Below are 16,173 nucleotides of genomic sequence, written 5' to 3'. Positions count from 1 at the left end.
CAAAGTAGGCGGGGCTTATGTTGACAGAAGCTGCAAGCCGAGCGCGAATCCCCGCACGACGCTTCAGTTAACGGTCATAAAGTGCGAGATAAGATGTAGGCCTAAATAGCTAAACTAAACAGCTGTTTTAGATAGAAGTTTTGAACGAACGACTGAAACAATCAGTTTGCAAAGTATCAATCAAAGCTCAGCTTTGGGAAAGAAAATAGCTACAGGTCAAGAGAAGCATACTGTGCCCATGAGATTAACATTATGGATTCCTATTTAACACAGATATACTGTGTGTTTTTTAGCTAATTACAGTGGATATAAGCTCAATTTAACAACACACGCACCTATTAAACATATTGCCATTATTATTGTATAAATATAGGCTAGGCTATATTTGTGTGCAGAATAGGCCTAATCCTTGAAACATTTCTCATTTAAGGCCAAATTCCTGTTTGGAATATGTGATTGTGTTTTGATGTAGCCTACATGTGAACAATAATCATATACATTCTGCATTTCCATTTTGTATGTGGATCATTTATTGTAAAATGTAAACTGTCATCTTGACAAAACAATGTATGCCATTGCCCACTGACATGCTTCTAAAGCTATAGTTATCCAATTTTGGGGCCTTAAAAAACCTTAAAATGCACATGTGTAAATCAAGAACATTAAAAATTCCTCGGGGGTGGGATCCTAAGTGATCCCTAGCAAGATCACTTTCGGGACCTCAGCAGGCTATTTAGAAATTCCTGCATAGGACCCTGGGTGGAGACCATTTGTGCAAAAATATTTCATTAGCCGCTCACACATTAACTTTGTGCTCAATCACTGTTATAAATATGAGAGGAGTCCTTGGGAATGTTTTTCCCCTGTAAGGGGTCCCTGGCTCCAAAATGTTTGAGAACCCCACTTCGCTCATGGTCCACTCAGGGTTTTCAATTCCCGCTCACGGAAAAACTAACATGTAAAAAGACGCTTACAAGTAAACATATTTTTTTTAATAGTTGGTTGGGATGAGTAACTGAGTATTTAATTATAGAATATCAAATAGGTTGTGCGATTATTCTAAAAAAAAATTCTGTCAGTGTCGGCTCACTCGGCTGGAAAGATGAAGTTGACGATGCTGACTCGCGATCTTCGCAGTAGTGAACGCGCCAGAGAGAAATGCACTTTTCATACGGATTACATAAGCAGAGAGCAGTCTGTTTTCTTTCGTTTTGAATTGTTCTGTTTAAAAGTAGACATTTCAATATAGATGTATTTCTCAGGTCTGTGAGGCAAGTAGGCTACCCTATATGCTGAGTTTCGGTTCGTTTATGAGACGAGCTCCAGTTCACGCGCCGGCGCCTCCGTGTCGTGATTATCTAATGTCTGCTATATTTACTTCTTATTTATTAAATCCAGGTAATTGGTTGATGAAACATTGATTAAAATTAAGACACAATTAATACAAAACGAAATTCACTTTAAAGGCTTTGTGCTTTCTGTTTGAGGTCTCTGTGAAAGTTTTAGTGCCGCTTCCAGAACTGTCACGTCCGTAACATTGTTTTTTCCTCATAAATCCTCAAAAAATAATTTGTGTGAGAGACAGAACAAAACTTTTAGCTTTGTTTGTCTGAGTCTGAGTTGGGCGTCCCTGGGATAGTCCAATAGTAGTTAACCTCTAATTTTCAGTTTCTGTCTCCATCTAATGCTGTCTTCTCTCCCCCTTTCGCCCCTCTCTCTGTCGATCAATAGCTCAAGCTACTGCTGCGTTCCAGGCGCGATACGCTGATATCTTTCCCACTAAGGTGTGCTTACAGCTCAAGATCCGTGAGGTCCGGCAAAAGATCATGCAAACAGCAGCTCCGTCGGAATCGGCTGGCATTTCAGATCTTTCCTCGTTACCGGGGCCTTCTGGGGTGGCGATCAGTGACATGGCTGTGGGGGCAGACCCTCAGGAAAGAGATGTGGAGCGAGAGCGGGAACAGAACAGCCCGGAGGAGCCCAGAAACGCTGGCGATTCACAGGACTCTACCAGATGAGGTTGACGGGCAGACGGATGGCTTGAAGACCAGATGTCTCCCCTCAACGTCTGCATGATCTACATTTGTTGTCTTGTCTCTGCTATGACCGACTGCGAAGGACATAGAGAGAAAAAGCAAGAGCAAAATTTTCATGTCTATGGAGAAGATGAGGGGAGACGCCTCAAAACACTTTGGGGTTTTGAAACTTTTCAGTATTTTACATGACATTGAATTATGAAAACTTAACATTTGACACACGCAAACACTTGCCTACATAAACACAGACACTCTTGAATTTACAGCATTATCCTAGTCATTAGGCTTCCTTTGGACTTTGAAACTAGTGGGCCTGTCCTATATGCCAGTGAAGTCACAGTGCTGCTGATCTCTCTAGAAAGGCGGGATGTATGAGGGCACCCAATCCATTTTCAGACTGAGTTTTGTTCATATGGCCTGATTGGCAGTAGTTTGGCCACATAGTAGTTTTTTTTGTTGTTATTGGTTCGTGGGTTACTGCAGGTCATTGTGAGGCGGGCCTCCATTGACTGAGTTTAAGTGATAATGAAGACTTGGACTTTTATTTTTGATATTTTGTGTTCTTATTTCTTCTGTGGTGTTTTAATTTTGAAGACATTTTTAACGGAGAGCTTTGTTAAGGCACTGAAAACCTTTGGAGAGGGACTCTGAACTGTGTGCTGCCATTTGGAAACCTTTCGTCCTATGATTGGCTTTAGTGGTTGTCAATCAAACTGGAGTCATTCCAAAGCCTCTGATTGGCTAGCCATGAAGGAAAAGGTCATGGAAGGGAAGTCAACAGGCACATTATTGCCATTGATTTATGTTTTTCCATATATTAAGAGATTCCACATATTTAAACATTTCTTTCCTTGCCTTTTTTATTCAACTTTTCATGAGCTGGTGAAGCACAGAGCAATGAGAATGTTGGGAATATATTCTTGAAAATTTACCATAAGAATTTTATTAACTTTTTAGAGAAGAAACTTGATTTTTCAAAAAGTAATGCTACAGGTCATTATGTTATAAAACTATCTCTCATTATTACTGTTCTTATTAATGCTTTGTTGTTCTTGTGGATCTGATCCTTATAACCTATATATACACTGTATTCCTATTAATATACTCTTTCTTTAGCAGAAACAGAGGGATGAGTTCACCCTCTTCCCTCACTCCTAGAGGCACTTCCACTACCTTTTTTTAAACATTTTTCTTTATCTTGGTATTCACGCTTTATTTCTTACCAGGAATTACATAGGCCTTTGATGTAAGACACTCCAAATATCTTTCTGATAGTTGTATACTTTTATTATTATTATTATTATTATTATGATAATTCATTCCATTTGCCACTTACATTCCTCCCCTTCATTCCTCCTCCCGTCACTTTATGGTTCTTTTCTCAATCACTTTAAGGCTGTAAGGTGGGACTGGGAGGCCATCAACGGTGATCTTCCCCTGCACGCTGGTCTTTGTTGTACATATATGCCGTAAGAGTCCAAAGACTCTACCATCAGAATAAAGAGCAAAAGCATCATTGGAAGGAACAAAGCCAGTAACAGGAAATAAAATTGTAAAACAAAAGGATAAATAAAGAAATATGGTTATAAACTGTTAATGCGTTACCTTGTTTTGCTGCTTTACATATCAAATAAATACTTTATACTGATAAGTTCTACATTTTAACTGTATCTCTCAGTATACAAATAAACAGATGTTCAAATAAACAGCCTCTTCTCTGTTATATGCTACACAAAAAGAGCAAGTACTAACTCTTCACTGGACAGTTTTTGGACTGGGGAAGAAGTTGAGGTTTGGAAGGCTCATAGTTCATCAAGCTATTAGATGCTTCACGTGATTTTTAAGAATAAAGGGATGATGGGTCGTGTCCATGTGCAAGTATGCTACATTGTGGGTATTTGGTGCTGTACAGGAAATCAACCTATATAGCCCATTACAGTATGGAGAGACCTTTAAAGTCTATGGGAGAGACTAATAGACGTAACATCAAAATAGATTTAAAGTTCACTCAAAAAAAGTTCATATACCTACCCTTACATTGTTCAACCTGTATGACTTTCTTTCGTCTGTGGAACAGTTATTTTTAAAGTGTGTCAGTGTGTTTTTGTTCATTCAATGAAAGTCGGCGTGTTCCCATGTTGTTTTGGCCACATTTGACTTTTGTATGAACCAAAACAGTTGAAACATTCAAGATATCATATACCTGTTCCACAGAATAAAGTCATACAGATTTGAAACAAAAAGAGGAAATGATGACAGAATGTTCAGTTTTTAACTATCCCTTTAAGGTGACATCATGGTTTCTGGTTAGTTCTGTTTACAGGAACTACACTTCCTCAAAGCAATTGCAAGCGAGACAGAGACGAACAGTTTAAGTTTATTAGCAAGACTTCTCCAAATCAGCACCATAACATTAAAAAAAGCTACAAACATTCAGTGTACAGACAGAAATGTGATGTATGTAACGCATGGGGAACCCTTTGTCCATCGCAGTGATGGTGCATAATGTCTGTCCATGATGAGCACTAACATGTTTTGTTTTCCCTCTTCCCTGTTGTTTTGTCCTTCAGCTCAATCTCGCAAGAACTGCAGGTCAGAATGTAAACTAGGAATCATTTTCAGCCGTCCTGTGGTATCAACTTGCTCCACTGTCTATGGGTGTATTTCTTTCTAAATCTGTGCCATCATGCCTTCTGTCAGAACAAGAGTGTCATCAGCAAGCCAGACTCTCCATTCCTAGTCCCAAAACAGGAGCAATTTTATCACAGACTTCAATTGCATCCTCTAAAATCAGCCGTATTTTTGTCTCAAAAAAGTCAAAACAAGGCTGAAAAATATTTGAATGGATCTATTAGAGTGGCTTTTTGAGATATACTTATTCATACATGATTCAAGAACTTCAATGGAAATCAATACAATGTCTTGAATTTGCAACACCTTGTCTTAGACGGCCTAATTCAACTTTTTTGTCTCAATGCTTGTTCTGACCCATCGGAGATTACTTGAGCTCATTTTAATCATGATATTCAAATCTCCAAGATGATGGTCACTGTTCTTTCACAACAACTGCAGGTTGTCCACAGTGATGGCCTCCATGTTGATCCCACCCTCCAGTGCAGTGTGGTACAGTTCGATGGCCTCTGCCAGGTCTCCGCTGGTCTCAATGATGGCTATAGTCTCTCCAAACTCATTACACATGATAGTGGGAGTGCCCTGAGTCTGAAACAGTGAGAAAATATAAACCATTACTTGGTGCACAAAAATTGTAACAAAATTGCACAAAGCAAAGCAAGCATACAGACCTGTGTCAGGTTAGATGTCTGTATCTGAAAGACTTGCGGCTGTCCAAGCTGGCAGAAAGATGGTATTGCTGTTGCCATGTCCATCTCAGACGCCTCCACAACAGTAACGGTTTCTGAGTTGGATTCTGCGAGCACTGCTTCTCCGCTGTGCTCCGGCTCTTGTTGCTTTTGGGAGCGAGCGTGAGTCTTCCGATGGTTCCTAAGGTTCGAAACGGTTTTGAATGTCTTTCCACATTCACCGCAAGCATGCGGCCGCTCGCCCGTGTGTGTACGCCGGTGTTCTGCCAGATGCATGCTCTGCACAAAGCCCTTCTCGCAGAACTCGCATCGGAACGGACGCTCGCCCGAATGGGTGCGGAGGTGCTCCCGCAGGTGCGTGTTCTGGCGGAAACGTTTTCCGCAGATCGCACAAGGATACGGGCGCTCGCCGGTGTGAACTCTCTGGTGTAGCGTAACGCTTGAGGCTGAGACGAACAGTTTTCCACACACCGGACAGGGATGAGACTTCCCAAGGGCGGAGTTGGAGCCTCGTGGCCGGCCGGGCCCAAGTCCGTGACTTAGCTGGTGCAGGCGAAGATTTGCAGGAGAGTTTAAGCGCTTGCCGCAAATAGTGCAATCCAGATTGGGTTTGGTCAGTGAAGGAGCGCTTTGTTGCTCGGTGTCATCTGTTGAACCCTGCTGACCGCTAACCTGGGTGTCCTGGGAGATGCAGTGCGGCTGAGTCAGGTCGGGATGCTCCTCCAGACAGTGTATGTCTCGCTGCCGCTTGCGCAAGAACCCCTCGGGACAGTGCGGGCAGGGGTAAGGTGCCGGCGACCCTGGGTGGTGAAGAAAACGATGAGCTACGAGTTTAGCAGGACGGATAAAAGTGGCAGAGCAGTCTGGACAGGGTGAGGGTGTTGCATTGCTGTGAAGATGCTGACGGTGTTGACGTAGATTTGACGACTGGCTGAAGGCTTTGTGGCAAATGTCACACCGGTACGGACGAACTCCCGTGTGTGTGAGTCCATGGCGGGAAAGATTAGCAAGAGAGGAAAAGGTCTTTCCGCATACGCTGCACTGGAACGGCCGCTCGCCAGTATGTGTGCGCAGGTGGTTTCGCAGATGGATTTGCTTTTTGAACGGTTTCCCACAGATGTTGCATTTAAAACGCCTTTCGGTCATATGAGTCGTTCGGCGATGGCGCAACAGACGGACCTGCGAGGAGAATCTTTTTTTACAGATAGAGCACGGAAACTTTGGATCTTCCTCAGCAGCAGGAGTCCTGCGTATACCTTCCTCTTCTCCCCCTCCTCCTCCTTCCACATAGGCAGTAGCTGAATGGTTTGGGTCGTCTGTCAGCATTTTCCCTCCATTTTGGTCTTGTTCTGTGTTTGAGTGTTCAGCATAAAGCCCATTCTCTGTCGGCTCTGAAGACTGGGAGACCACAGCAATACCTTCAATGAGCACAGGACCTGTGCCGCTTGACTCTTTTCTGTCATCTTTCACAGGAGGAATTGTCACCAACTGTCTTTCTTTCCTCCAAGCAGTCTCTCGTTCTCTTGCTCTCTGGATGATAGAGAGAGGAGACTGCTGTGCCAGTACAAACTGCAGATGGGAGAAAATGTTTTCTTGTTGTTAACAGTTCACATTCAGTTCCATCTTAAGGAAAGAAAAGTATAATAGGTCTGTGTAATTATTAGGTTCTGCAGTTTATGTGGATGAAACAAGTAACAGCACTAACAGTGTAAATTCGTACAAAACAAAAAAACATTCTATATTTCTTAATTTGCATCTAATTACAAATTGAAAAAAGGGAAATGCAAAGTTAGACCTTAGTGCAAGTATGCAATCATAAAAAAATGTTAATGGATGGACAATATATCTGTACAATATTGGTTATCAGCCAGATGTTTTTTATTTACAATTTTTTATTTACATATAAAAAAAAAAAAAGGAAAATCATCACCAATACTGAATATTAAATTGTAGATGCTCATTTCCTCTGTTTTCACATTTGAACTTTGACTAAGCTTTAGATCATAGATAACAAGCAATGTCATTATTTAATAATACTCTTAAATGTAATCTTTAGCAATCTATTTTTCATCCTGTACAATATAATGTGTTATATTGTAGCATTTTAACAATTGATTTTAGTTTTTAGTGTTTTATTTTTTATTTAGACAAAACAGTATAGAATTTTAATATGAGGCATTTGTCGCTTATCAGCAAAAAAATTTAAAATAATTATCAGAATATCAGTCGGGGTGACCCCGTATAGTCGAAGATTCGATAGTAGGAGCCTGATTCGACTACCAATCTCCCGGTCGAATCTTTGAAGAGGTGTTATGAAACGAGGATCATGCCACAAAATGTGCAAAGAAAGAAGCTTTTAATAAATATCTTTAGCATGCATGAATTAATCCAACCACCCCTGTGACAGATTTAAGTTTCACTTTCGATCTATGACCGACAGAGGAGGGTCTCGGCTGCAGGGATTTAAATCTTTAAAAATATCTGGGATAAGAAAATCTAAAGTGTGGATGCACACCATCAGAAAGGATATTCTCCAAGGCTGGATTTAGCATCAAGAAACCATGATCGCACTTCTGCCGGCCAACGTTAACAAGTTGGTTTTCCTCGGGACATTCTAAAATGCTTAACGTAAAAAAAGCTTTTAAAACGCTTAAAGGGCACTTTAACGTGGCTTAATATATGTACACAGTGCACACCTTATTAAGAAACCATACTATGTGCAGATAAGCAGATGAACCCAGAATATGAACGCAACGTGTTCCTCCTATAGAAAGTCACGTAGGCTAAAGCGTTTTCTTTATTTTAACGGTTTTCTATGGGAGGAAAATGCTTAACGTGTAATTAAACGCTTTACGTTCGTATTCTGGGCTCATCTGCTATTCTATAGGCTATATAGTATGCTTTATTAATAAGGTGTGTACATTAATTTGATACTTTAACTGTTTTAGGACATTAAGCCGTTAAACGTTTTTCACGTTAAGCGTTTTAGAATATATTTTATCCACGCACACAATATGAATAACTCAAACGGACAGACAGAGTGAAAGACTGGATTTTGTTTCTCGATCAGGTATGGGTAGTAGGGTACAAGTGATTTCAAAACATTTCAGCCGGTTCTAATTTGATTTTTGGATGCTGTGAACATTTTTAGCTAAAAAGACTGCCGCTCCAGTTTAGCGTTTATTGTTGTTTCTGCAGTTAAAAAGACAAAGTAGAAAATTCTGGCTACTTTGGTTATTTTAATTTTATTTATTGATCACTCAGGGTTATCTAATTTAACTATTTGTGGCTTGTGTTTTGAATATATGTTCCCCTGCACTTTAGGCATTTTGCACACATTTGGTCTGTATCTTGTGACTTGATTCTTTTTTTTTTTTTTTTTTTTTTTTTTATTAGAAAGGTATAATCTGTTCTAATTTAATTCTGCAAATTAATTGTTTGACTTGACGATTCTGATTCGACTATGAAACTCCTTAGTCGGGGACACCCCTAAATATCAGTTTTGGACAGAATTGTATTATCAGTGCATCCCAACTGCTTTTAAAGATCAAGTTCAATTTTGTGAGTGCCAAAGACAATCTAAAGGATATATAGGGGAAATATTGCCCGGTATATATCCAATATTGACCAATACGGATAAATTAGACAAATTTAATCTCTGAAAATCGACTGATAGACAACATGATGCTGATCTTGTGCATTGCTAATTTCCTAAAACTGACAATTACCTGAGAAACTGGAGTGGTCGCCTCACGTACTCGGTGAGTGCGGCGATGGTACAAGAACTTGGTCATGTTGGTGAAGGTTTTGGCACAAAATGGGCATTTGTGCAGTGGCTCAGATGTATGGGATTTCCTTAAGTGGGGAAGACAAATCAAAAATGCCATGTTTGATATGCAAATTACAAGCAAGTTATGATGTTTGGCTGTAGAGTTTGTGTGTTTTATTACCTGTGTATCATAAGAGTCATCTCTGTGGTAAAACCATGTCCACAGTCCACACACAGAAAACGTGCCTCACCAGAGTGTGTGCGCATGTGTGTCTGAAGGGACACCAACTTCTTAAACACTTTATCACACTCTGGGCACTCGTGTGTTCCTTGTTCATGCACACGAAGGTGTGCCACAAGGCGATTGGCAGAGGTGAACGTTCTTTTGCACTCCTCACACTGAAGATTGCCGGATGAGACAGACGACGTCAAACCCAAAGCAGCTGAGCGGGCAGTGTACGTGCGTCTCCCACCACTAACTTTGCCAACTTTGCTGCATTCTTCTGATCCGTCGCTTCTTCCTTCATCTTCCTTAGCCCCAGAACCGTCTTCGTACCCCACCATCACCCCAGTGTCCCCACTCTCTTTGTCCTGGCCTAAGAAGTGCTCCCCCTGGTGTTGAAGGAAATCCTCTGGTGTGCTAAACAGCAGATTACACTCAGAACACTCATAAGGATGGATAATTAAAATTTCCTCATTTTCCTTCTTTAGTGTGTTCACCTGGCCAGAGGAAGGGAGAAGGTTCAAAGTGGTCACATTGTCCAGCCGGATAGGATCGGTAGGTAAGAGAGGGGCGAGGAGTTTAGCTTTTCGGAGAGTAGCTGAGGCAGAACCGTCAGCGATGGCTTGGGCGGAACAGAACTGTAGACGGAGCATCGCAGAGGTGGAGCCGGGCAGGGAAGCGTTTGCTGGCACTAGCATAGTTCTAGGAGCGCCTGCAGTTTTAGATGGGGTTTCTTGCTCTCGTAGAGCCTGAAAAATGAAAGCAACAAAGGTAAGCTAAGAAATAGGGATCTACAACATCCTAAAACAATATAGCAATAGGCACAGACATTATCACACTGACCCTTCAGAATGAATAAGGTGGGAACAACCTGGGGCCGGATTCAAGAAATGTTTTAAGCGAATTTCGATGAATTAAGATGATGACAAACGAACGACACGGAAGAACAAAAAATAAACATACAGCACACGAGTTTATACAAGCAAGAGTTCGTTGTTAGTCGCAGCACACACACGGAAACCAATGTTACTCGCGTATGGAGCAGAGACAACCTCAGCGTCAGTTTTCAGGCCTTCAGGCCTCTCCAGCGCTAGAAAGCTTTTCTTATATTAAAAGAAAAGTCCTAAAGCTCTTGCCTGATCATAACCCTTCATTTTCCAGTGATATTCCTCTGACCTTTACTCTTTTGTAAAGTCTCTCAGCCATCTCTCTTTCTTCAAATCCCCCTCTTGCTCTCTCTCTTTCTACTCTCCCATCATGAGTGTATACGCCCCCGACAGCTGGTTTGTTGTGGTGCTCTTTCCGATCCACTTTCAACAGTGTTTTACAAAATGGCTTACTGCACCTTTACTGTACTGAAGTTCCCACATACTGTCTAAATGTCACCTTGCCACCTTGTTACACTTGTAGTGTTCCCGGTCAAAAATGACCGGCCTACAAAAAATACCTTATAAATCACTTGTTATGCTATATTATCACCCACTATTGGATGCAGACTTTTTGTCAACTTGTTTTCTTTCAATAAGGACTGGTTTTATATTTGCATCTGATTAATCGTGGGCCTCATTTATCTGAGAGTGGGCATCAAATTTTTTTTGGAGTAAAAAAAGCATTATTTATGAATAATTTTCACAACATTAAATAAAATATGAAAAAAAATGTGCACTGTTGATCACACTAGTCTACTTTAAAATTTCACCAGGAACTTTGTTTTGAAAAACTTTTATTTTGTTCATGTACACATATGTGCATGTGTGCTTGCAAACATCGAGCCCTTGGACCTGTGCATGTGTGGATACATGCATACACACGCTACCCAAACACACACATAAGCTATTTTTTATAGGCCAGTCATTTTTGACCGGGAACGTCAAAAGTGTTATAGGGTTTTGAAGACCACACAAGGGTTAAGAAGATTTTTATTCTTAATTTTATACCAGTGAAATTTTGTGACACCATATTTTAACTATGGTTTTCAGCAGGAATTTGGACTAATGAATGGGGAGGACTACTCAGCACGACAGAAATGGAAATCAAACATCGCTTTTATCACATCACACCTGGTTAGATCAGAGTATAACAAACCCCCTTTAAAGGGTCATGAAACCCTAAACCAAATTTTCTGAGATTTTAACAGAGGTATGTGTGTTGAACAACATTGAAGACAATGTTAGCATCTGTTAGATTTAATAGTAGGGCGAAAATGGTTAAATTTGAGTTTTTTCCAGCTATTTTCGTCTTCCGGGTTTAAAATCTTCATCTCAGGCTGTGACGTGGCAGTGCACAGTGTAGTGCGTTGATGACTCATCGGTCTCTCATAATTATTAATGAGACTGAGTTTTTATATCCTATGAGAAGACACGGTCTCTTAATTATTCAGGACACCACGTGGATCTTTCCACAGACATGTCAAACTGTGATATCGCGTAGTAAAGGAGAGAGACCATCATGGGACGCAAGTGCCGCAAACATTTTACCCGAGAGAGCTTCGAGAATTGGAGAATGGTGGACTTCGGCCTTGTCGATGACCAATGCAAGTTACGTCTTGCGAGTAATGCGGTACCAAGTCCTGAGGACTTTTCTATCCCTTCAGAGTGTGTGTCTAAAATGTAACCCTGGTCATTTTACTTGCCTTTTGTTAAATAAGCGGTCGTTATGAACATTTTAGATATTTCGATAATATATCAATTGTATGCTTAATGCGGGAGACTTGTGAATGTGTAGTGTTGACGTGCGGGCCGGGCGACACCGTGTTGTGTGTGTGTGTACGTGCAGGCAGGCGAGCCTGCGAAATGATTCGGGGTCAGAGAGAGAAGCGGTAGGATGTGTGTTTGGACGAACGACTGAAAACTCTGAGATTATTGTTCATTATTGATCGTACATTGTACAGAGGTCAAAATTATTGTACAAATACGATAATTATCGTACATCTGGCAACACTGCTGGCTGATGACAGTTCCCCCTCTCCCCTGCCGTGCCACACCCACTCCCTCCCTTCTTCTCACAGCCATCCACGCCCATTTAAGTTGCATTTTTCAAAAAGATTATGAGCTAGACTTGAGCTGATAGAGGGGGGTTTCATGACCCTTTAAAGAATGTATTTGTTGTGTGTGTATAAATGTATGTAGTATGCAACAGACCTGGGCTAGGGTCAGGATCTGGCCTGCCCTCTGTTCATCCAGGACTAGATTTTGCACATTAAGCAACTGAACCGGAGTGACTGTACCATCTGCCTGAAGAACATATTCCTGAAACAGAACACATATGAAATTAGACTGTTTAAAAGATAGTTCTTCAGTAAGAGTTTCTGATTAATCAATATTCATTTGAATGATCTTGATAATGATTATTTAAATGACAAGACAAATCTTTTATTCTCTGAGTATGTACCCACACAACTTGTTTGCTGAGCACCTCAAGAGCCTGACTGTGGCACTCACAGTGTAGACAGCTTCACTTATATTAATAATTGATTTCTCTATTAGACAGCAATATTGTCTTACTGACACTACAAGAGTTATTAGCTCGAATCTGATATTACAGATTTGTTTTGTTTATTTAGTCTGTCAATATTAGACATCTACACTACTTCTTAAGCATTGCTTTATTTTGCTGGTATCCACATTACTGCAAAGTTTGTTCATTTAAAATGCCCATTTTCATAAACTACCTAGTCAAATGGTTCATTAGCTGAGAGAGAATTTCTTTCATATACAAATGAAAATTACAGCTGGAGCATTCCCAAATGAACCATAATCTAATCAAATCAAAAGCTGAGCTAATCAGATCTGCATGGATACCCCGCTCTGTTTATCGGTGTGTGTGTGTGTGTGTGTGTGTGTGTGCTCACTGTGTCAGTGTTCAGGCTGCTGTGGGTGGTGCTTCTGCTGTGTGTCTGTCTGTGTGCCAACCACAGTTCAGGTGTCTCAAAGAGAGCCAGGCATTCCAGACACTGGTACTGGATTGGCACTTCTGCGTCGACAGAATCCACCTCTGTGACCTCACATAGCTCTGAAAAAAAAAAGCATTAAGGTGCTGATTACATGCACTTCCAAAGGAGACAATCTGACATGTACAGCACACATAATAAGCACCGCACTCACCCTGGCCTGCCTCTCTCATGTGCAGCTCTTGATGCAGCAGCAGTTCGTCAGGGTTCCTGAGGATGGCTCCACACTCCAGGCACTGATACTGGCTCTCTCCAGCGTCACAGTCCTCAAAGCTCGGCAGGATCTCCACCTCGTCCCCCTCTGCTCCGGTGTGGATCTGTTGGTGCACCAGCACCTCCTCCAGCGTATTAAAAAGCTGCTGGCACTCACTGCACATGTACTGATGCTCCACATACTCCTGCTCACTCATGGTAACTTCAGAACAGTTCTAAACCTGTTCAGATGCGAAGACTTTTGCTGGGGTTATGATGAGTCACAGCCACTGGGCTCAGTATATATTCTCATGCCAGATATGAATCTTAAGCCTAAAAACAACCTGAAACAAAAAAGAAAAAAAGAAAATCCAACTTATACAGATTTGTCAGAAGACTCCCCAGACAAATTGTTTATTGTCATTTATCGTTTAGGAGCAGATTTCCACAGGCCAATAATTATATAGTTATTACAGACATAATTCATATAATCATCGAGACATGGAACAAAACATGTCACACCACTTTATCTGTCATTTAGTTTAAAAAAAGGAACATTTCCACTTTGAGATGGTCGCTATAATGTTCTTAACACAACTGTACAATTTCATTTGATTTTCTCTTTATTTTTTCATTCAATACCAGACCATAACTCAGTAATCCATTTATATCAGTGTTTTTCAACCTAGTAGCAATATTAAGTTTAATATTTGAAGTCTGTCCTAAGCTGATATGTACCCCGCATACAAATCAGCCTAGGACGGGCTTCGAATTACTTAAAACGTGCAGCATTATTCAATGTGTTGACGTAATATTCACTGAAACAGGATGACAGGGCGGGACATATCCAACAGCTCCTCCCCTTTTTAAAAATAGCCAATAACGTTTAGTTTATAACATAGCTAGGCTAGAGCCGTTGAGCTCGGTAAAGCCGCAGTTTTCTCCTCATCTCTAACCGTTTCTCCTCCATGTCACTTTAAAATATAGCATTCTGTGCAGAATTCAAAGGGGTGTGTGTGATATGTTTTCTGGTCTGGTATCCGCTCTGTGCTATCGTCTCTGGACAGGAGCAGACTGTGTGCATGCTGCGACAGTTCGCATGACAATAACGTAAAACCAGACTTCATTTGTCTAAATGTAAAGCATACACTGTTCGAACCATGTAGAAAATAGTAATGTGTGAACAAGTGATGGATTTTAACCGCAGCTTCAGCATCTATTTATAATGTAGGGGGTTGGACGCTTTAGATTCTACAGAGCATTTGATTGGACAGAAAATCTTATGAGAAGCTGAAGTGCAGAGGGATGTCATCAAAATCATTTATCCACATTGGCGGAAGTGAGAGACGGTGGCTATGTCCGAAATCAAATACTCTCTCTTTAGGTACTTATTTTGAATCAGTAATTACTTCACAACCACTAAATAAGTATATTCTATATAGTATGAATGTGTGTAGTATAAATGTAATCTGGACATACTACATTCGCCATGTTGTTACCATCATGTGACCTACCAGCGTCAGTTACGTCACTTCACTGCCAATCCTCTCCTGTGGCCTCACAGGATAGTAAAGTGTCCATCGTATGCACACTTCAGAATCTCGCCGGAAAAAGTAGGTCATTCGGATACTTTTTGCCTGCTCTTTTATGAGTACTACTGTGAATTCAGACATACTTCTTTTGTCACATACTGTTTTGCGCCTACTGTATAGTAAGTATGCGATTTCGGCTGCAGCCTACGTTTTGAATGCTTAATATCTCCTAAATGTGAATTGTGTCATTGTTTTGGAGCACACTAGCTTATAGATAACAGTAACGCTAATATATTCATACCGAGAGCCAAAAAAACGTCAATTTTGATTTCATGGGGACTTTAATAGTACTACTAGGTCATGGGAAAAGAAGGTTAGTATCTTTATATCTCTTTTTTATACGGTTTCACAGCTGTGTCCCTACTTTTTGTCAACACTGTCAGATATTTATGAAAATATGTATTTAATATTTCATTGCATTTAATATAATATGCACGTCAAGTGGAATTATTATACTTTAACTTCATATTTTACCTAGTCCGTTCATGGCATATGGCAGTTGTGTAATATAAAGAGTACACAATTTGCTCTCCATCAATAAACGAGAAGACTATTACGGGTGCAGATATTGAAATCCAACTGATTGACAATACGCATTATTATCAATCAACTTCTATCTAGGCAGTAACGTTAATCATTTAGTGCACACAGACAACAGCATTTAGCAGGTTTCACACGAGTTGTTTACCTTGTGGCGAGCAGTTGGTGGCGCTCTTCAGATTTTGCCAGAGCTTATGCAGCGCACCGCTGTCTCCTGAGCGAGCCACCCCGCTGTACGGCGGTCGTCAGGCGGCGCTCTTCACTTTTCCCCGCAGGTCTAAGACCGCTGAGGGGAGGCCTTCTTTCCCCAAGCGTTTCCGAACCTCGCCTCGCACGCTGCAGATGGGCAATCCCTCGTGCAGCGCTCGTCTATACGGTGTTCACAATGCGTTTCTCACCGCGAGAAACCAGTATTATTCAGCGCGACGCACTGCCCGTTGACTATATATTAACGTAAACAAGATCGTGGGTATGGAAATGTACCGTTTGTCTGGCCTCTGTTCTTGCTCTGTGCTGCCCCGCCCCATGGGGGTTCGCGTGTGGCTTGTGCAA

The 16,173-nt window shown here is 41.1% G+C and overlaps 2 protein-coding genes across 4 annotated transcripts in view; one reads left to right on the top strand and one right to left on the bottom strand.

Annotated features, from left to right (window-relative positions):
• The window catches only part of cicb (capicua transcriptional repressor b), a 56,358-nt gene extending 53,778 nt beyond the window's left edge, over positions 1–2,580 (top strand). For all 3 annotated transcript variants that reach the window (XM_056241848.1, XM_056241849.1, XM_056241850.1), the window contains one exon: positions 1,732–2,580. In XM_056241848.1, the coding sequence (XP_056097823.1) occupies positions 1,732–2,018 (287 nt within the window). In that variant the 3' untranslated portion in view covers positions 2,019–2,580. The remainder of the gene's footprint in view (positions 1–1,731) is intronic.
• A 2,506-nt stretch (positions 2,581–5,086) lies between these two features.
• znf526 (zinc finger protein 526) lies at positions 5,087–16,147 on the bottom strand. The gene is made up of 8 exons (XM_056241854.1): positions 15,770–16,147; positions 13,452–13,833; positions 13,199–13,359; positions 12,489–12,596; positions 9,307–10,097; positions 9,085–9,211; positions 5,339–6,925; positions 5,087–5,255 (listed from the first exon to the last, which is right to left on the bottom strand). Exons 2-8 carry the CDS (start codon positions 13,705–13,707, stop codon positions 5,094–5,096), a joined length of 3,192 nt encoding a protein of 1,063 aa, XP_056097829.1. The 5' UTR covers positions 13,708–13,833; positions 15,770–16,147; the 3' UTR covers positions 5,087–5,093.
• Positions 16,148–16,173: the final 26 nt, after the last annotated feature.

The sequence above is a fragment of the Rhinichthys klamathensis genome, unplaced genomic scaffold (genome assembly GCF_029890125.1).
Source record: "Rhinichthys klamathensis goyatoka isolate OS25496 unplaced genomic scaffold, OSU_Roscu_1.1 h1tg000679l_1, whole genome shotgun sequence".
Taxonomy (NCBI): Eukaryota; Metazoa; Chordata; class Actinopteri; order Cypriniformes; family Leuciscidae; genus Rhinichthys; species Rhinichthys klamathensis.
The sequence above is the reverse complement of the archived record's forward strand: the minus strand, read 5'-3'. Positions and strand labels throughout refer to the sequence as shown.